The 18471-nt window shown below is 48.8% G+C and overlaps 1 protein-coding gene across 1 annotated transcript in view; it reads left to right on the top strand.

Moving 5' to 3' along the window:
* The first annotated feature begins 1413 nt into the window (after positions 1–1413).
* The window catches only part of LOC109466438 (fibrinogen C domain-containing protein 1-like), a 22427-nt gene continuing 5369 nt past the window's right edge, over positions 1414–18471 (top strand). The window contains exons 1-5 of the mRNA XM_019764161.1: positions 1414–1483; positions 17178–17238; positions 17613–17784; positions 18252–18302; positions 18414–18448. Coding sequence (XP_019619720.1) covers positions 1481–1483; positions 17178–17238; positions 17613–17784; positions 18252–18302; positions 18414–18448 — 322 coding nt within the window. The 5' untranslated portion in view covers positions 1414–1480. The remainder of the gene's footprint in view (positions 1484–17177; positions 17239–17612; positions 17785–18251; positions 18303–18413; positions 18449–18471) is intronic.

The raw sequence follows: 18471 nt of genomic DNA, 5'->3' as shown, positions 1-18471 counted from the left end.
TTTTACTTTGCTTGACCTGTGGCTTGGATATTATAATATCGGGATGTGGAATACAGTGGGAGCCGGCCAGTTTCATCCTGCGTGTTTTGATTTTCTCAACTTATTTGCATGTAAGTATTACTTGAACAGATAATTAGATTACGCCACTTATGGAAAGGACAACTAGATTACGCCGTTTTTTTCATCGTCAATATTTGCGGCATAAATGAGGGGCGATAAGGACACCAAGAAGGACAATGGTTGGTAAGATACCAAAGAACACAAAACGGTACGAATTTTTCTTATCGCCCCCGAAATGAGGTCTGTAACGTAACTTTTTGTTTAAAACATAGACACCAATGGGGTAGCGTGGTGTATTCTGGGATAGTTTTGAGGGTATTTGGAGAGTTTGTCCTGGATTCGATGCGTTTTAAGACTTGCGCGCAAAATGGGCATTTAATGGTATACTGTAAAATAATATGCATTTTTCACTTAAAAAAAATGCCTGTCGAAATATAGCACCCCCTTCTGGAGGTAAGTACTCCTTTAAAAAATGGTACATAGTGCTTTCTCTGTTTAGCACTCAGCATTTGGGAAAGAGTATGGGAGTTAAACACACACCACTACCAGTGGACTAGCCTCCTGTAGTGACTGCTGTGTGTGGCCCATGGCTAATGAACGGAGATTGTCGCCGCCCTATGCGACACTTGACGCGGGAAGGCCCTTTAACTTTAACTTTAAGTACTCGTATCCTACCTCGGTTCAGCTATTAACACTGGCGACACATCTGAAGTTGACATACCTAATGTCACGCTTCACTCGACTAATGTTGGCGTATGTTGTTACGTAAATCAGTCACCACATGTACTGACACAGTACTGTACCAATTTTTCAACTTTCAGTAATGTTTGTGTATTTGTCAGAGACATATCAGAAGCATTTGGGATATCCTTGCTATTATGCGCGATGAATTAAGGCTGACAGCAGCCATAGTGTGCGCGGGGAACTTTGTGGTAAACACACATGTCGGAACTTTCGTAATTTAGTCCTACTGGGTTACGTGGTTAAACCCGTCGAAAAAGGATACATCCATGCGCTGCGCAGTGTTCGTGTCTACGTGGCGCTACAGATGGCATTACGTAAGCTGCCATTACCATGTCTGTTCGTCTCCAGGAGGGACTGGCAGGGGTTACCATGGATACGTCTAGTCCATTTCCGGAAATTGGGTGAGAGCTTTGATTCCATTGGTTGTTGCCACGTACACAGCCCTTCCCCGTTTTCGATATAGTCCTGGCAGAAAGTGAGCTTAGCCCAGAACAGATCTGACACCCGAGGACCACTGACACAGCCCGGCAGACAAGCCGCACAGGTCGACACGTCCCCAGTCTTCTCACCGACTATTCAGTCACAGTAAAACAGTTGACGACACAAAGTGTGTCAGAAGTTATTTTTTAGACAATATTTCATCGTCAGTCCAGAACGATACAGCGAAGGGATATACATGGTGAGTTCTATTTTTTTTCCAAATATAAGCTGTGAATTTGTTTTGTGTTTTTTTCGTTGCTTTCTACTTTTACAAAGTTGTTATCGTCAATTTTATTGGTAAGTTCATCTGTCGTCCAGCCTTAAAACGTTTAGTTGAACGTGGACTGATAAATGGTATATGATGTAAAATCTAAACCTAGCTACTAAGGTACGTATAAATGTACGCTGTAATCTTGAATAGAGTCTTTTCACTTCGGTCCTTAACACTTTAACAGTCAGTTTACTTTAACGGCCTTTCCCGGTCACAAACAAGAATCATTATCGGTCAGTATTGCTGCTCTTGCAACATACTCTCTACTTCTCATTCTTGAGCAAAATAACCCCCAAAATGTAACAGGTCGCATTTCCTCTAAGTGTTCACACCAGCACTCTAGGCGAAGAGAAACGCGGCAGACGGAAACGTTACAGGTGTTGCATTTGTACACAGTCTCGTGTGGCCTCGGACGTCTCGCTCCCGGCATCAATTGGCGCGCTTTGGCGCAGTAGCGGCAGCCTCGCGTCGGCTTCCCCCGGCGAACTTGCTCGTGTTTACCGATGACTAGTCCTGTCCCGGGGTTGACGACGGGCGGGTTCCTAGCTCCAGGTATGTAATCGTATGCGATTTGCAGAGAATCGCACAGCGAGTTTCGTCGTCCTAGGGGACGAAAGTCGCAGGCTGCGAGTTTCTTCACCTGAGAGCGGGGGCGCGCAGACTACCCTATTCGTGCGAATATGGTCGATATTACGCTGGGTCGCGCACACATACGTAGGTAACCCCTATTCGTGCGACTGGGGCCGCGCACTGCTCTTTACCTACCAGCCGGGCCGGGCAGACATTTACCGATGTTGTGTTCGTTCATCTGCACTCCTTATATCCTCCTTGTTCAATGTCGTACGCACCCCGATCTGGGGAGGACGCGCAGGCCAGGCCCAGCTCAGGGGGCCGAAAAATTCAAAGGAACCCTTTGGGTACGCACAACTTGTCCAGCATTCTCGTTGGATCGCAAGGGAATAGAAATAAACAAAAGCTTTATAGACATATCCTTCTGGTAATCTGTGTCTGTGCAGTATTTTTCAGGTAGAATCCAAGGTCAATACAGCAGTTTGCGCCGCCAAATTATTCACTTCCGGTATTAAAGTTTGTCGCTCAGTAGGCAGGATAACATCCAAAGGTAAGTGATCGCAGCAGAGCGGCACATACCGGGTGAGATCATCAGGCACACAGCGCCGTGGAAAAGGTTTGTATTGCATCTAGCTACAGAGAATAAATATTTCCCACATTATTTTTTTAAGTAGTAGTCTACCAAAACCAGAGAACGATTTGTTTGTAGGCTGTCTTATTCGTAGAATAAGCGTATAGCCAATCGGAATGTAAAATGTCGGCGTATGAACCGACAAAGAAAACAATGATTGTGTGGTGAAGTCTTTGTTCATTATGTTTCCGCTAGGAAAATAATTTGATATTGCCTACTATGCATGATTTTAGTAAAGCATTTTTATCATAGCTGTCTGCTCACCAACATAATGCGAGCAAGCAACCTGTTCGGTGGGAAAGCACTCTACCCCACGCGTGGAATTTCATTCAACTTCACCAAACAATAAAACACCATTGCCTAACAATAAAGTACTTGGCGTTGTCCACCAGATGTCCTAAGAAAACAACAGGACTATTTCATAAGGTGTGGATGAGAAAATGACGACAAACAATATGATCATAGAAATGGTGAAATACGGTGACTTCTACTAGCCGATCATTGATCGTTTACCTGTTGCAAAGTCTTTGGAATGGCTTGATTCGTATCTGTTTAGTTCTTACCTTTGTGGTGTTCAGACGTGCTCTTTCGAAGTTTTCTACCGTCAATAATTTGTCGAAATGCGAAACGTAGCCTGGGTACCATCCTGGTTAGTACACAACACTTTACGTCCGCTCCCACAGTCGCATTAGCCTGGGTACCATCCTACTTGTATGCCGGGGCTCCCACACTCGCTTCCCTAAGGGTACAGTCGCATCGCTCACACACAAATTTAAAGGAAAAACAACAATACAGTCCTTCTCAGGACTAAGTGGCCTAACCTGGCTCCAACAATTAATCCCAAAGTCGTTGCCGGTCAATTACGACCCGCGGGCGCGCACACGCCAAGACAATAATTTATTCCAGTTGGAAACTTTCTTGTAGCGCTGTATCATACATATAATGAGTAATGTCGGGGTAGTCGTAAAAATGATAATGAATATATAGGTTATTATATCATAGTATTCTTCTGCAACTATGGCTCCAACACGCCGCAGGAGTGAGTTTGGCAGGAAACGTGATGCATTCTGGGGCGTTCCTTCAGAGGACAATGACCCCTTGGATGCAGCTCTTAGATGTAAGCCACCAACAAATTATCCAAAGAAAGCTAAATTCTTCAACATTTAAGTTTGTATATACTTTAAGGTCATATAAATTGTCCTTCTAAATTTTACGATCAATCTGAACAAATAAATTGGAACGGTGTACTAGAACGCAGCTTGTGAACGTATCTACTAAAAATACAGAAACACAAGACAACCTACCTGTTCTCGGTGGAAGAACTTGATACCCACGGTAAGCCTCTGAGTGCTATCGTTGGGTTCTTCGGCACATGTACCGGCAACATGTGGATGGTGCACCGATCGGCTGGCCAGCTGCAGCTTCGCCCAGTCAGCTTACGTACATGTACTTGCAATATTTCTATATAAACTATGCTACATCGTGTTTCATTTTCCCACGTTACACATACCGAAGATATAGAAAATATCTTTATTTGAACAGGAATGTTTATCAACCTCTTTTATTTGCAGTATAATATGAACTATTCTTGATAGATTCCGGGCACCCTTGACGGCGTCTTAATATTTGGGCGCCATTTTGTTTACTTTGTTTAGAATATTTGCCCAGACGCTTTTTATGTCTTACACCATGGAATTTCCCTGCGTTGATTAACAACGTAAGACTAGTGATGCAATGTATGAATATTTTCCACATACTACTTCAAGTTGATGTCTTTAACATTGTGTAAATGTTGATTTTCTTGTTGTTTGTGAAACGCAAAAATTTATGAGGAGCGAGTAAACCGCGACTCCAGCGAATTTGTACGTCTGGTAGCACATTGTCCAAAAACGTCTGTGTTTTTTTTCTAATTTCTTTTACACAATAGAAATGTGAATACCAACGCAGGGCACATGAATAAAATCTATTCCACATTAGCCCCATTTTTGTTGTGTTGTCTGGCTATTTGTTGGCGTCACGTATACATGGGCGCCATCTTTTTTTTTACGATATGCGTAGATCGAAGTTACAGATGAGGTTTAGTTTGAGGTTTAACCGCTAATTTCCCTATATAAATGATAGTATTTCATTCTCCATAGCTATCACTGAGTATATTTGCAGTTTATTTGGAATTATCCAGGTGCATGACCTGTACCCAGTGCTGGCGCTTTCTCCGAGTTCCATGTTCCCAGTTTCTGTAAATTGAATTAATTTTCTGTAAACCCCTGCAGAGAACATCGAGTTAAACTGTATCAATTTGCGATCTTTTTCTAACCTATAGCTGATCAAGAACATTATATTTATATTTACAAATCTAGTTCTGCTAATGAAGTGCAAGTGAACACAACGTCGGTAAATGTCTGCCGAAGTTCCGATAGAGAGCCGTGCGCGGCCCCGGGTAAGTATGGAAAGCTTCGCACGTATATGGTTACCTACGTGTGCGCGACCCAGCGAAAGATCGACGTTATTCGCACGAAAGGGTTGCCTATTGTATGTGTGCGCGGCCCAGCGTAGGGTCGACGATATTCGCACGAATAGGGTAGTCTGCGCGCCCCCGCTCTCAGGTGAAGAAACTCGCAGCCTGCGACTTTCGTCCCCTAGGACGACGAAACTCGCTGTGCGATTCTCTGCAAATCGCATACGATTACATAGCTCCTAGCAGGAACTCTGCGTCTGGCCGGAAATTCCCCACGAGCTGCCGCACCAACGCTCGGCGAAATCTCAGCTGGGCAGTTTTGTGGGCGAGAAGCTTCTCGCGGCTTGTTTCAGTTGTGTAGGCCTTCCAGTTTAGGTATGCATTCACTATACTGCTTTGTTCAGCATATACCATTACAGTTGCCTGTGCCACTTCTTCGACGGGCGCCCAAACTCGTAGGAAGACCTTAGCTGGTCCGCCTTGTCAACCGCCTTGTAGTAGCGATTATACAAGTCCACCATCGCTGGACATTGCACCTTCTGACGGATAACTCCTCCTCCACGACCTTTCGATCGCCTGGTAACTTGTACATCGGGAGCACCGACGCTTGTCGCCGTCGATAAGACGATGAGCGTCCTGGTGTCTTTCCACTTCCCGTAAGCGGCCCGTCGTGGTACCGGACGGAGTAACCTCTCGGCACGTTCTGCTTAGGGAATGGATCACGGGTGCTTTGTGTCGGCCGGCGGCCACGATTACATCTCGACGGAATGGGATGCCGTAGAGTCGGTAGACTCCACGCATTCCTTGTCATGGTCCAAACCAAGTACGTGTCCTTCGCAAAAAGATGGTCTGCCAGCTGGGCGCTTGTATAGCAAGAGTCACAGAAAACACTGCGTTAGCGACCTTGGAACGATAACGTCAACCTACAATGTATGTACGATGCGAGCCAGCTTCAGATCGAGAGGGCTGATTTGGTCGTCACCAACGCCGTGCATAGCTCTTTGGTACGCTGGCATGTCCTCTGGATCCGACCGTGCCCCGGACACTTCGTCGGCCAGGATATAGCCATCGGGTTCGGCAAGAACATGCAGACAATACCCATGCATATGGGTTGTACTGGCGGAGGTGATGTCTACCCCGCAAAGCTACCATCGCTTCGTCAACTACGAGGTTTTCATCGACGTGGTGGGCAGACCTACTATTCTCGTTCACCCGTTCCATGACTTTACGCACGTTCATGACCCGGTCCAGCCTCTACCTCGCTTTGAAAGCTTTCAGCCGCTGGCTGCCAGATGGACAGTACCCTTCTGGTGAGTAGTGAAGGTAGTGAAGAATTTGACGAAAGCGGTGAAAGGGAAAACTCCTTTTCATCAACGAACAGCCAAAGTCTTCGTCAACGCCCCAATAGAACGCAAGGTTCGGTAGGTGTACGTAGCCGGCCAAGATCATGCAACCCAAAAACGCTTTCAACTCGGTTGAGGAGGTGGGTTTCCAATGCGAGCGTCTTTCTGCGGGGCGCGCTCTCCTCCTCTCCCGGGCATACTTATTCGTGCAGCGTACCACGTACCCGATACAGACGCCGTCAAGTATTTCCAAGAAGGACAATTCTCTTCGGTTGTCATCCTTTCGCTTGAGGCCGACGGACCCTGGTGGTATGAAGACCTTGGGCCTGTACGAGTAATCATCGTCGGGATCGACTGCGGCCCACGCCCGATCAGTTGTAGCGATCGCTTGGTTCTGTCGAGAAAACTCAACGACGCGATCGGCTCTCGCCTGCCTCAGCGCAGAATAGAAGTCAAATTCATCGCTTTCGTCGCTTGTCTCCGCCCCAGTTTCAACCTGGCCAGGCGGCATCGGTGCATTCATCTCCAGTGCCTCGCCTCTCTCTTGCCCTTCAGTCTGCGCTAGGTTTACCTCCACATCACTAACGCTCTCAGCAACCCCAGGTTCGCTGAGGAGAAACACGAATGCATCCTCGGAGCCGTTTCCGTCTTCCACGGAATTCATATTCGATAAGGCTCCACAAATTTCCATCAGAAGATGCGCAAAAGATCTTCACTATCAAAGCTCAACAACGCACCCTCCCCCCCATAGCTAGCCATGTAAGCTACATGGTCAGACATCTGTAGGGGACCATTTTCAAAATTTCATCGAGACAGGGTGATCGTCGGTGATGGAAGCAGAACCTTCCCGAACGGCCATACAACCAGCCGGCTGTCAACACGCCGCACTACCCGGACAAGCAGCTCAGTCGACGGGTCCTGCCGGGGCGTCGTCTGCCACTGCTGGACTTGGGCGGGGATGGGACGTCACCATCCCCGCCGGCGACTCCACCGCCACCCGGTAACCAGCCTGTTAGGGCGCCCGAACGGGGAAAAGTCACCGAACCGCCCGGTCTTTTCTCCACGCCTGGACCTTCCCCGTGTTCGGCAGGATCCGCACTCACCCTCCCGCACACGCTAGCCCCCTGCCGACGCGCTCAACGGCCTGCACCAGGCCGGCCGAGTCCAAAGACCCGGCATAGAATGATAGATCGGAGAGGGCCAGCGGACCCTGGCCGCGGTGTCAGCGACGACTTGGTACCGGGCATAGATCGGGGAGGGCCCGAAGACCCTGGCCGGCGTGCCAGCGGCGGTCTGGCACCCGGCAAAGATCGGAGAGGGACAGCGGAACCTGGCCGGGGTGTCAGTGGCGGTCTGGCACCCGGCAAAGATCGGAGAGGGACAGCGGAACCTGGCCGGGGTGTCAGTGGCGGTCTGGCACCCGGCAAAGATCGGAGAGGGACAGCGGAACAGGGCGGCCGTACGTGTATGTACGGGCTCGCCGCCTGCAGACGCCCTTCGCAGTCGCTGCCGGCCGCGGGGAGAGAGGCTTGATTGTCCGGGCGCCAGTCGGGCGGCGGGAATGCGCCGGGCTGGGTCGGGGTCGCGAGGAGAAACTCCCCGCGGTCCGCCCGGGATCAGCCCGAAAAGCAATCGGGTTCGGACGCGAGCGTCTCCGCCGGAGGGAACTGTGAAAACCTGACTTTCGGGGGACGAAGCTCGAATCGATCGCACAGGCACGCAGCTTCGACGGACCCCCAGACGCGCGACGAGGCGCCCGTATGGGCGCACGACGCGATTGAAGGTGAAACCGACCCTCAGCCAGACGTGGCCCCGGGACGGACCCGGGGCCGCAGAGTGCGTTCGAAGCGTCGATGATCAATGTGTCCTGCAATTCACATTACTTCTCGCAGCTGGCTGCGTTCTTCATCGACAGACGAGCCGAGTGATCCACCGCTAAGAGTTGTCGTTTTTTCTTTCGTTTTCGAGTTTGCAACGAAAGCTCGCTTTGCCTCTCGGCACCGTCGTTTTAGAGACAGGTGTCGCCCTTCGGTGAAGGACGGCGAACGAGTGGGAGGCCTGGGGGTCGCTCCGCGAACCGGGCCCGCCGCGAAGACCGTTTCGCCCCCCGACTGACTTGTCAGGGGTAGATTGCGCCCGCCCTTCTCTTGAAGACCTCGGGGAGTGGAGCAATCAGTCGAAGCCGGTGGCTAGCCGGCGACGACCGAGTGCAGTCCTCACCTTCTGCCTAAAGGAGGCCTTGGACCGCGGGACGCCCGCTCGAAGCCCGATGCTTAAGGACAGGTCACTCGTCCGCAAGATCGACCGTTTGCATCGAGTCAGAGACCGCAACGCCGCGCCGCGGGTGCCGGGGAGGAGCCGTCTCACCTAGGCCCCGCCGTGCTCGAGACAAAACTCAACTCCATTCCGCGCAAACCCACGACGCGACGCCCCTCCGCCAGGATATAGGCGCCCTCACTTGCGCTCGCCCGCCCAAGACTTTTCGCCGGGAGGACCTGACTCCGTCCTCGACCGAGCTACTCGGGGCGGATCGCTGGTTTGGCGTGGTAGGGAACTACGGGCTTGCGCCCGCAAGACGTTCCAAGGAGGCTGTCGGGTCCTGCCGCCAAGCGGGTCGGCATGGGCGCTCCTGGCTCTCCGCCTGCGCTGCTGCGCGCCAGCGAGAGATTGACTAGAGAGCGGCCGTCGGAGCGCCACCTGTCGAGGCATCGGGAAGAGAGAAGGGTCGGAGCGGGACGCCGCCGGCACGTGACCCGCTCCTTGCCACCGTGTCAGAAACGACATTATCGGAGATAATTGCAATCTCCGATCCCCATCACGAAGGCGGTTCAGCAGGTTACCCGCACCTTTCGGCGAAGGCGAAAGACTCGCTGATGCCTTCAATGTAGCGCGCGTGCGGCCCCGGACATCTAAGGGCATCACAGACCTGTTATTGCTCCATCTCGTCCGGCTTACTGCCGGCTGTCCCTCTAAGAAGTTGCGGCCGATCGCGCGGGATCGCCGAACTAGTTAGCATGCCAGAGTCTCGTTCGTTATCGGGATTAGCCAGACAAATCGCTCCACCAACTAAGAACGGCCATGCACCACCACCCACAGAATCAAGAAAGAGCTCTCAATCTGTCAATCCTTACTGTGTCCGGGCCGGGTGAGTTTCCCCGTGTTGAGTCAAATTAAGCCGCAGGCTCCACTCCTGGTGGTGCCCTTCCGTCAATTCCTTTAAGTTCCAGCTTTGCAACCATACTTCCCCCGGAACCCGAAAACTCAGGTTTCCCGGGAGCTGCCCATCGGGTCATCGAAGTAACGCCGGCGGATCGCTGGTTGGCATCGTTTATGGTTGTGACTAGGGCGGTATCTGATCGCCTTCGCGCCCACAACTTTCGTTCTTGATCAATGAAAACATTCTTGGCAAATGCTTTCGCAGTGGTTCGTCTTGCGGCGATCCAAGGATTTCACCTCTCCCGCCGCAATACGAATGCCCCCGTCCGTCCCTCTTGATCATTACCTCACGTTCCGAAAACCAACGAAATAGAACCGAGGTCCTATTCCATTATTCCATGCACCACTATTCAGGCGCCAGGCCTGCTTTGAACACTCTAATTTTTTCAAAGTAAACGCTCCGGCACCCCGAGGCACTCAGTTAAGAGCACCAGGGAGAATCCGGCGGGGAGGGCCGGGACGAGCAGTGACACGCCTCGCGGCGGACCGCAAGCCCGGTCCCAAGATCCAACTACGAGCTTTTTAACCGCAACAACTTTAATATACGCTATTGGAGCTGGAATTACCGCGGCTGCTGGCACCAGACTTGCCCTCCAATAGATCCTTGTTAAAGAATTTTCTCACTCAATAAAAACGGCTTGACATCTGACATCTTTAATGCGTTCGTTTATGTATCCGGTTACACCACTAGATGTCAGGCCTAGTGAAACTAATAATAACTAGGCAGAGTGAGCTAATACATTGTGAACAGCAATCTGTGCGCTAGGGTTCTCAGTTCATACTCGGCCTCTAAAATAAGCTTCACAAAAACATACGAAGCTGTGAGAAGCGTTTAACGCCGTAACGGATGTCACAAGAGGCTGCGGCATTCATGCCATGCGTCTATTCATCTATTTACAGTCGGTTAAAAGATAAGGTTGAACGCTATACAATGTGATTGTTAAAATTAGGTAGGCTATAAGGCTGGTCATAAGAATAAGATTTAAAAGGAATTGCCACAGTAAACAATGGTAAAACATGCCACTCTGGATGTTCTATTGCACATATAAAACGATCAGCTAAGATAATGCAAGAACGTGATATAAGGGAGAACTGGGTTCGTTCTCTGCCTCGTTTCGAGAACATGTGATACTCTGGGTCGCTACGGCGACGGCCGTCTGAACAAGTTTTTAAAAATAATCTCAGAGAGTCTCAGAACTCTGGACTTATCACTAATACAAGTGAACCAGGTAAAACTAATCTATGGTGTGGCTAGGTGACAAAGGGTAAACTAAGTGCTAAGGGTACTGGTGCACACAAAAGGCGAACTTAACACAACTTGACCGATAAGATACTAATAACTACAATCTGTTGTGGGGATGGCGGAAGGAGGGAACGCGCAGTGGAGCTGGCCGCGAACCCTCGGGAGCCTGATCGCAGAACTCCCGGCCACACATGACACCTGACCGTTGCTTCCCTTCCACGCCCGAGCCGTCCCGTCAGGAACGGTCCCGCACTCTCACGACCGACGCGTCCGCCGAGAAGGCGGACGGTGGGGTCTCTGACCGTCGAGTCTGCAAGGCGTACTCGCAGGGCCGGGAAAGGGAAGACTTGAGTTTATCCATCCCCGTCGTTTCCCGACCTAGTCAAAATAAAGACGACTCTCTCAAGGTAGGGCGAGCAACCTACGACATGGTGGTCAGACACCTGTAAAGGACCATTTTTGAAAATTGGCTTACGGGCTCGTCGTCGGGGTCAAATGCGACCTCCACCCGTCTGCCGGATTGAGCACGCCCGGCAATGATAGATCGGAGAGGGACCATGTACCCGGGCCGGAGTGCCACCGGCGGCCCGGCACTTTCATTACATCGGAGAGGGACCATGTACCCTGGCCCGAGTTCCACCTGCGGCCTGCCACTCTCGATAAATCGGAGAGGGACCATCTACCGTGGCCAGAGTGTCAGCGGCGAGCTGGCACCCCTAATACATTGGGTCGGGACCATCCAAAGTGCTGAAGCATTCAAAGTGCTGCATGCCTCAGGCATTCCTCTTGGCCAGCTGGCAAAGCATGGGCCCTTTCCGATATTGCATGACTTGGGCGGGTACCACCCATCCCGCCGGCAACTCTGTCACCGCCCGGTGCCACTCCGTAGACTGGAGAGAGCAAGACCGGGAGTTACCGGAGCTTCATGCATTCCAATTAGCCGGCTGTCTCAGTCGCGGCTTCCTTCACCACTGTCTAAGTTTGGCCGGGCCGGGGCATACCCACCCCGCCGGCAACTCTGCCACTGCCCGGTGCCGAGGCCGTTGAGGCCGCCGTACCGGCTAAAATCACCGAACCATACCGCCTTTTTTCCACGCCGGGGACGTGTACGTGGGCGGGAGGTTCCAACCAAAGGCTCTCGTTGTCGCCAGCACACTGCAGAGGCACACAGCGGCCGCTACAAGGCTGCCGTAGCCCGAGCGAGCTCGCCCCGTGCCGCCACTACCCGCTTCATCCCGCCACCGGAGAACCACAGGAGTGCACCGGGTATGAACGCCTGCCCAAATCCAGGGCTTCTTCCACCACTGTCTTAGTTTGGCCGGGCCGGGGCACACCCAGGCCACCCCGCCTGCATCTCTGCCACCGCCCGGTGCCGTGGCCGTTGAGACCACCGTACCGGCTAAAATCACCGAACCACACCGCCTTTTCTTTACACCGGGGTCTTCCCCGTGCCGTGCAGGTCCTGCACGCACCCACACGCAGTCGATAGCTGCCTTTAATCGTGGGCAACGGCTTGAGAAAGGCCGTCATTTCCCGAGCTAGTAAAAAAAACGACCACTCTCAATATAGGTCGAGCAACCTGCGGGCCGGGGTGACGACAGGGAGCCGTTTACTAACACGGAACTTGCGATGTTGTGGTATAGAATTGAAACCCACTTCCTAAAGGAAGGGCCAAACCACATCTTTGTGAGGGTTTTGTGCAAAAAGGAGATGTTTACGCAGTCAAAAGCTTTTGTTTGGTCCAGCGAGACACTAGCATAGACAATAACATTGTTGTTATTTGCATAGACAAATGTCTCGAATCAGTCGAAGATTGCATTGAATTGATCTGCCGGGTACACCACAGATTTGATCCCGGTGCAACACCGACGATACCACGGACTGAAGGCGATTGTTGAGGACCTTAATACATGTATTTTATAATCGGTGTTTAAAAGGGAGATTGGTATCCTATTTTGGGGATCCAATTCGTCCCCTTTCTTAGCAGCAGTGTTACGTACAACTCCGAATTTCTGGCTAGGGGAAAGTTCCCCGGCGTCAAAAACTCCGTTGAACACCATCAGTAGATCATCGCCTGTTAAATGCCAAAAGGTAATGTAGAACTCTTTGGGGAGTCCATCACTGCCCGGGCATTTGTTGTTCGCCACACTATGTACGGAGTTGGATAGTTCTTCGGTAAAGAGGGGGGTCTCCAGTAACTGGACCTCCTCTGTGCTCAGAGTGTTATCAAGATTGCTACATAGCTGATCGGAGGCAACCGGGTCTACCGGCTCTTCCGTGAACAATTCTGCGTAGAATTCTTTGTAAACATTGGAAATCTCGTCGTCCTCGTTGACGACTTGTCCTGCCGAGTCACGTACGGCTGAGATGTTCTTTTTCCTGCCATTGGAAGCGGCCTGTTTTAAGAAAAATGCTGTACACTTCTCTCCCTCCTCGAAGTGTTTGATTCTTGATCGTACCATGGCACCTTGAGTTGGATAGTTCTTCGTTCTTCGGTTTACCGAAGAACTATCCTATCGAATTGACAGTGCCAATTCGGTGAGAGGATTTTTCGTTTGACTGGTATTGTCTTAGTGTGGCAGGGGAGAGGTTGCCAGCATTAAGTTGGTTGGTAAGGTCTCCCAACCTGTTATTGAGTTGGTATCGGTCGTCTCTTTTTTCTTTCGCTATCTTGCAGGAGTGCTTGATAAATAAGGAGCGGGTTCTCTGCTTAACGTTATCCCACCAAGATCTTAAAGATGGGAAGCCAGGTTTTAGCGTCTGCCAGTCCTTGTAGGATGTTATAAAGTCAGTCTGGACTTCTTGATCCTTTAGAATGGAGACGTTACACTTCCACATGGATATTTCTTTTTGATTGTGGGGAGGACTTCGATGTTCACACAGTCGTGGTCAGTGAAGTAAGCTGGCAGAAAAGTGTGGCTATGGTTAGGTAGACTTTTGGATACGTAGAATCTATCTAAACGACATGCTACACTGTTGTCCCCTGAGCGCCAAGTATATACCCGAGCGTCCGGGTTTAGCTGTCGCCACGGGTCATGTAGATTGTGATTATCACAGAGGTGTCTTAGAACTTTTGAGCCGCCAGAACTACGATTCGGGTTTCCCCCTCTTTTATTTTTATCCAGGCTGAGACATTCTATGCAGTTGAAATCGGATATATTTCTATGCAGTTGAAATCGGATCGGCGTTAGATGGGAAGTTGTTTAAACTGCGATAAAAGTCTGATCTTTCCGCAGCTTCATTTGGTGCGTAGACATTGCAGATTCTTAAAGAACGTGTGCCGTTAGACAGAACAACGCACACGACACGCCCATCTTCATCGCAGAATTTTTAACAACATTGAGGTCGAGGGATGGGGAAAGCAGAATACATAACCCCTCGCATTGGGCGTCCCCAAGCTCCAAAGAGCTTGACCTCCCCATTCCCTCTCCCACAAGGTCGTTCCTTCAACGTGTGAAATGTGGCATTCCTGCAAGCACACAATGTCAAATTGTTGTTGTCTACAGAGGTTATACACTTGTTTGCGTTTGTTGGGATTACCCGTCCCACAAGCGTTTAAAGTTGCTATGACTACCATTGTCAAAAAAAAGTTAAGGCATACAGCCTATGCTTGGTTCGAGTCATCATTATTATTATAAAGATTCTTCAGAAGATTCGAACTCTTCAATTTGGAGATCCTCAGCAAGAGGAAGGTTGTAATCGGTGGGACGGACTGTCTTTGACGAGGGGTTAGCCTTTCTTTTACAGCTGACCTCGTCATCCGAACGGTTTGATACTGCCGGCCTCTTGGCTGTCAACTTCCATTCCGGTAAAATCGGAGTCTTTTTCATCTGATGACGTACTAGCGGTTTCAGTGATCAGGGTTGTCTTGACACCCGCTTCCTTTGCCATAAGTTCATGAGTTAAGGCCTGTTCAATTTCATGCTTCTGATTAGGGGGTTCGTTGTTCTTTCCCCTGGGCTTGTTTCGTCGTCGGTTTTTGCGACGGGAAGTCTTACTCTGCGCCTCAGCTTTGGGGCTGGGTGCTCCCGCTCTCGTTTCCAGGGGAGGGAGTTAGAATTAACTCCATTTTCTCCTCTGTTTCGTCCTCGGAGGAATCTGCTGACTCCTCCTCGGAGTTATCCTGCTCATCAGGGTCTTGCCCCTGCGACATAGGAGTGTCGTGAACCGCTCAAGTTTCTGGCTCAGTCTGCTCCACCTGAGCAGGGACTCCAGAGCTACACGTAGACTTATCTACCACAGCTTCAGGACCCTTGGTCCATTTGTTCTCAAGCTGTAGCTTATTTGCGTAGGATGTTGGACACCGGCGAGCGGTGTGGCCTTCCTTGTTGCAATTATTGCAGACTATGTCATTGGTACAGTCAGAGGCGATGTGACCGACCTTTCGGCACTTGTTGCAGAAGCGAACGGTGCAGTTCGCCGCTTCATGACCCTCCTGATAGCATTTTATGCAAGTTCGAACTTGGCCTACCAAACTGAAAAAGACCAGACGACCACCCGCCAACCTCCAAGAAGACGGGACGTTTACGCCTGGCTTGAGGACAACTTTGTACTGTCTGTTGCCATTTCTGACGGAAGGCCTGTCCCTGTATGCTACCATACGGGAAGCAAGGACCTGTCCGAAACGGGACAAGTAGTTCCTGACATAGTTATCGTCAAATTCGTCGGGAATTCGGGAGACTGTAATGATGGACTCAGCACTCCCGTAGACACGGACATCTATAATCTCCAAGCAGATCCCTCTCGGTGGCAAAAAGACAGTATCAAATTGGCCAGGCAGTATCCATTAGCCAGAGAAGGTTCGTTGGCCACCGACGGTGGGGGTCAGGACAAAAAAAAGACCATATATAAAGATGTAACGATCATTCCCCACAACCTCTGCTTGGAGAGTAGTCTTCACCCAATTTCTCAAGTCAAGAAGATCTGCCACCAAGTTAACGCTAGACTTCCCGGAGGAAAACAGACCGAGTAAAACATTAGTGTACAGAGGACCCTCCCTTAATAACGAAAGTTTATTGCAAATACATGCCCGAGGGCTAATTGCAGTTACAAACAACATTAAGAAAGAAAATACAGTGGTATGTGAGACTATATATTCAACAACATGCATGATAAGCATGGTGCTAGTTTTACTGGGTTTGATTTCTTCTTTTTGGGCAGTGGAAGACGAATTTACCCACTTCTTCTATAATATGTGGGTTCTTTGATTTTAGTAGTAAAATTGTTTTTTTTTGTGGTAGGGAATGGTGGGGAAGTAAGGGAGCATTTTGAACACGGTGCTAAATAATTGTTTTCTGATGTCATAAAATGGACAGTTAGAGATGAAATGAATTTCGTCTTCCACTGCATTTGAGGAGCAATAGTTACAAATTCTCTCCGACACAGGCAGTTTCATATATCGCCCTTTTTCGATTTCCAAGGAGTGGGCACTGGTTCTTATTTTACTAATAGCGGAGCGCTGCTCGAAGTCACAGTGCTCTAGGTATTGTTCTAGACAGTATTCAGTTTTACATTTTCTATAATCTCAGTTTACCGGTATTAACAGACAAACTATGGAAGAAAGTTTGAATGTACATGTCTGAAAGTCTTGTCCTTAATACTTTATACGTACGTTGAGGATCACAAGTTGTACTATCAATATGCAGTAGGTAGGAATATCCACAGTGGTCGAGGATCTCCTTCACACGCTGTAACAATGTCCGTCTACGACTATATGTCAGGGAATTACGTTGTAACAGGAGTGCATCAACTTGCAGAGGGTGTGTATCGGTATTAAGTTGTGTCAAGTGTGTCCAGAATTTAACAGTACGAAGGGATATATCTAAATCTAACGGGAGTCTTCCTAGTTCTGCTCTAACATTTCTATGCACCCCAAGTACATTCTTACAGAAACGGTTATGGGATAATATAATGTACAATGTCACGTGTACAAACCTAGTGTACTGCAGTCGCTCCGGAGGAAAATAGACCCAGTAAAAGGTGAGCGCGCACTAACCTCATTCGCAGCCGGAGTGAGAATACTGTATATTGTCAACATTTGCCTACACTCCGATACAATAACATTGATCTTATCTGCCTTGTAGTACCGTATGGTATGAAATACGGTGCTTTATTTTTTCTTATCGGATATTGTGATGTAACTGGTCTTCGTTCTGATATTCCAGATGGAGAGGCAATTCCTATTGTATATGGTGTTCTTGACAATACCACTACTGACAATCCAAAGTAAGATCTGATTCCTATACATGTTACAGCATATACTGTATTTATGATATGAGGGATGGACTTGATAAATACATTGTTTTCTTTCATGTTCTTTGTTCTGTTCCTCATTCTTCTTTCTTTTCCTCCTTCCTCTCTGATTAAAACTCCTTTGCTAAATGTATCCGGTTTTCATTTTATTGCCGGATGATATGAAATTCATTTCTACAGACAAAATATGCGCTCATATGTTTTACGTATTTCATACAAGGCTTTTAAAGATTTTAATATGTCAAAGTCTACCAATATTTTCAGCGCCAAAATGCATATTTTGGATTCTTGTTCGACGATAAATGAAAACAAATATAGAATAGAACTTCTGGTGAAACTTGTTGCAGCATGTCCTGATGGGTACAACGAGGTTGACGGGAGGTGCTTCTTTATCTCCGACGTGGAGAGAAGCTACGAAAACGCCAAGTACGACTGTATGTACAGGGGTGGCTCCCTAGTTGTGATCGACAACGCGGAAGACAGGGAAGACGCTATGGAGGGAAGTAGTGGACCTGTGCCGTAAGTTCCATTATGTTTTCTTGCCTAGCCTACTCTTGCATGTGAAGGAATGAATGGAACATTGTTTCAATGTTCTTTTATGTTTGTAATTTGCAATTAGCCTGCGGACATGAATTTGCAATAAACATCTTCTTATTGATCGAGAAATAATGAATGAATGACGACCTTTACACTGGGCTAAGTACAGGTCAAAAACAAAACAAAACAAAACATGATGAACAGGTACATCTAACATATACAAAATAAAACTATCATCAGATGAAATCAGATAAATCAGATAAAGAAACACATGTTTTTCGATGGAAGGTTTGTCTAGATGCATTAGGAATATCAAATTTTCTAAAGTGCTCATGTGTATGAAATAGGAAATAGGTTTTGTGCAAATCTATACAGTTCATTTCCATCTTTACTATACAATCTACATGTTACGGATTCAATCACTATCACGTATGTCCTTTTCCTTACAGATACTGGATCAGTCCGGAAAGTGAAGATGTGGATTTTTACAGCGATGTTCAGTAGGGGACGGATTTTACTTCTATAAGTTTAACTGTTTTATCGTGCTTCAGCTTACCTTGAACAGGTCGGTACATTCAGAAACGATTTAACAATTTATGTTTTCTTTCCAGGGACGAGAACTGTTACATCTGCGAAGCCCCGCCGGGTAAGTCGACATGCATTTTTTTT

This window comes from Branchiostoma belcheri, unplaced genomic scaffold (genome assembly GCF_001625305.1).
Source record: "Branchiostoma belcheri isolate BF01 breed outbred unplaced genomic scaffold, Haploidv18h27 scaffold167, whole genome shotgun sequence".
NCBI classification, from domain to species: Eukaryota; Metazoa; Chordata; class Leptocardii; order Amphioxiformes; family Branchiostomatidae; genus Branchiostoma; species Branchiostoma belcheri.
The sequence above is the reverse complement of the archived record's forward strand: the minus strand, read 5'-3'. Positions and strand labels throughout refer to the sequence as shown.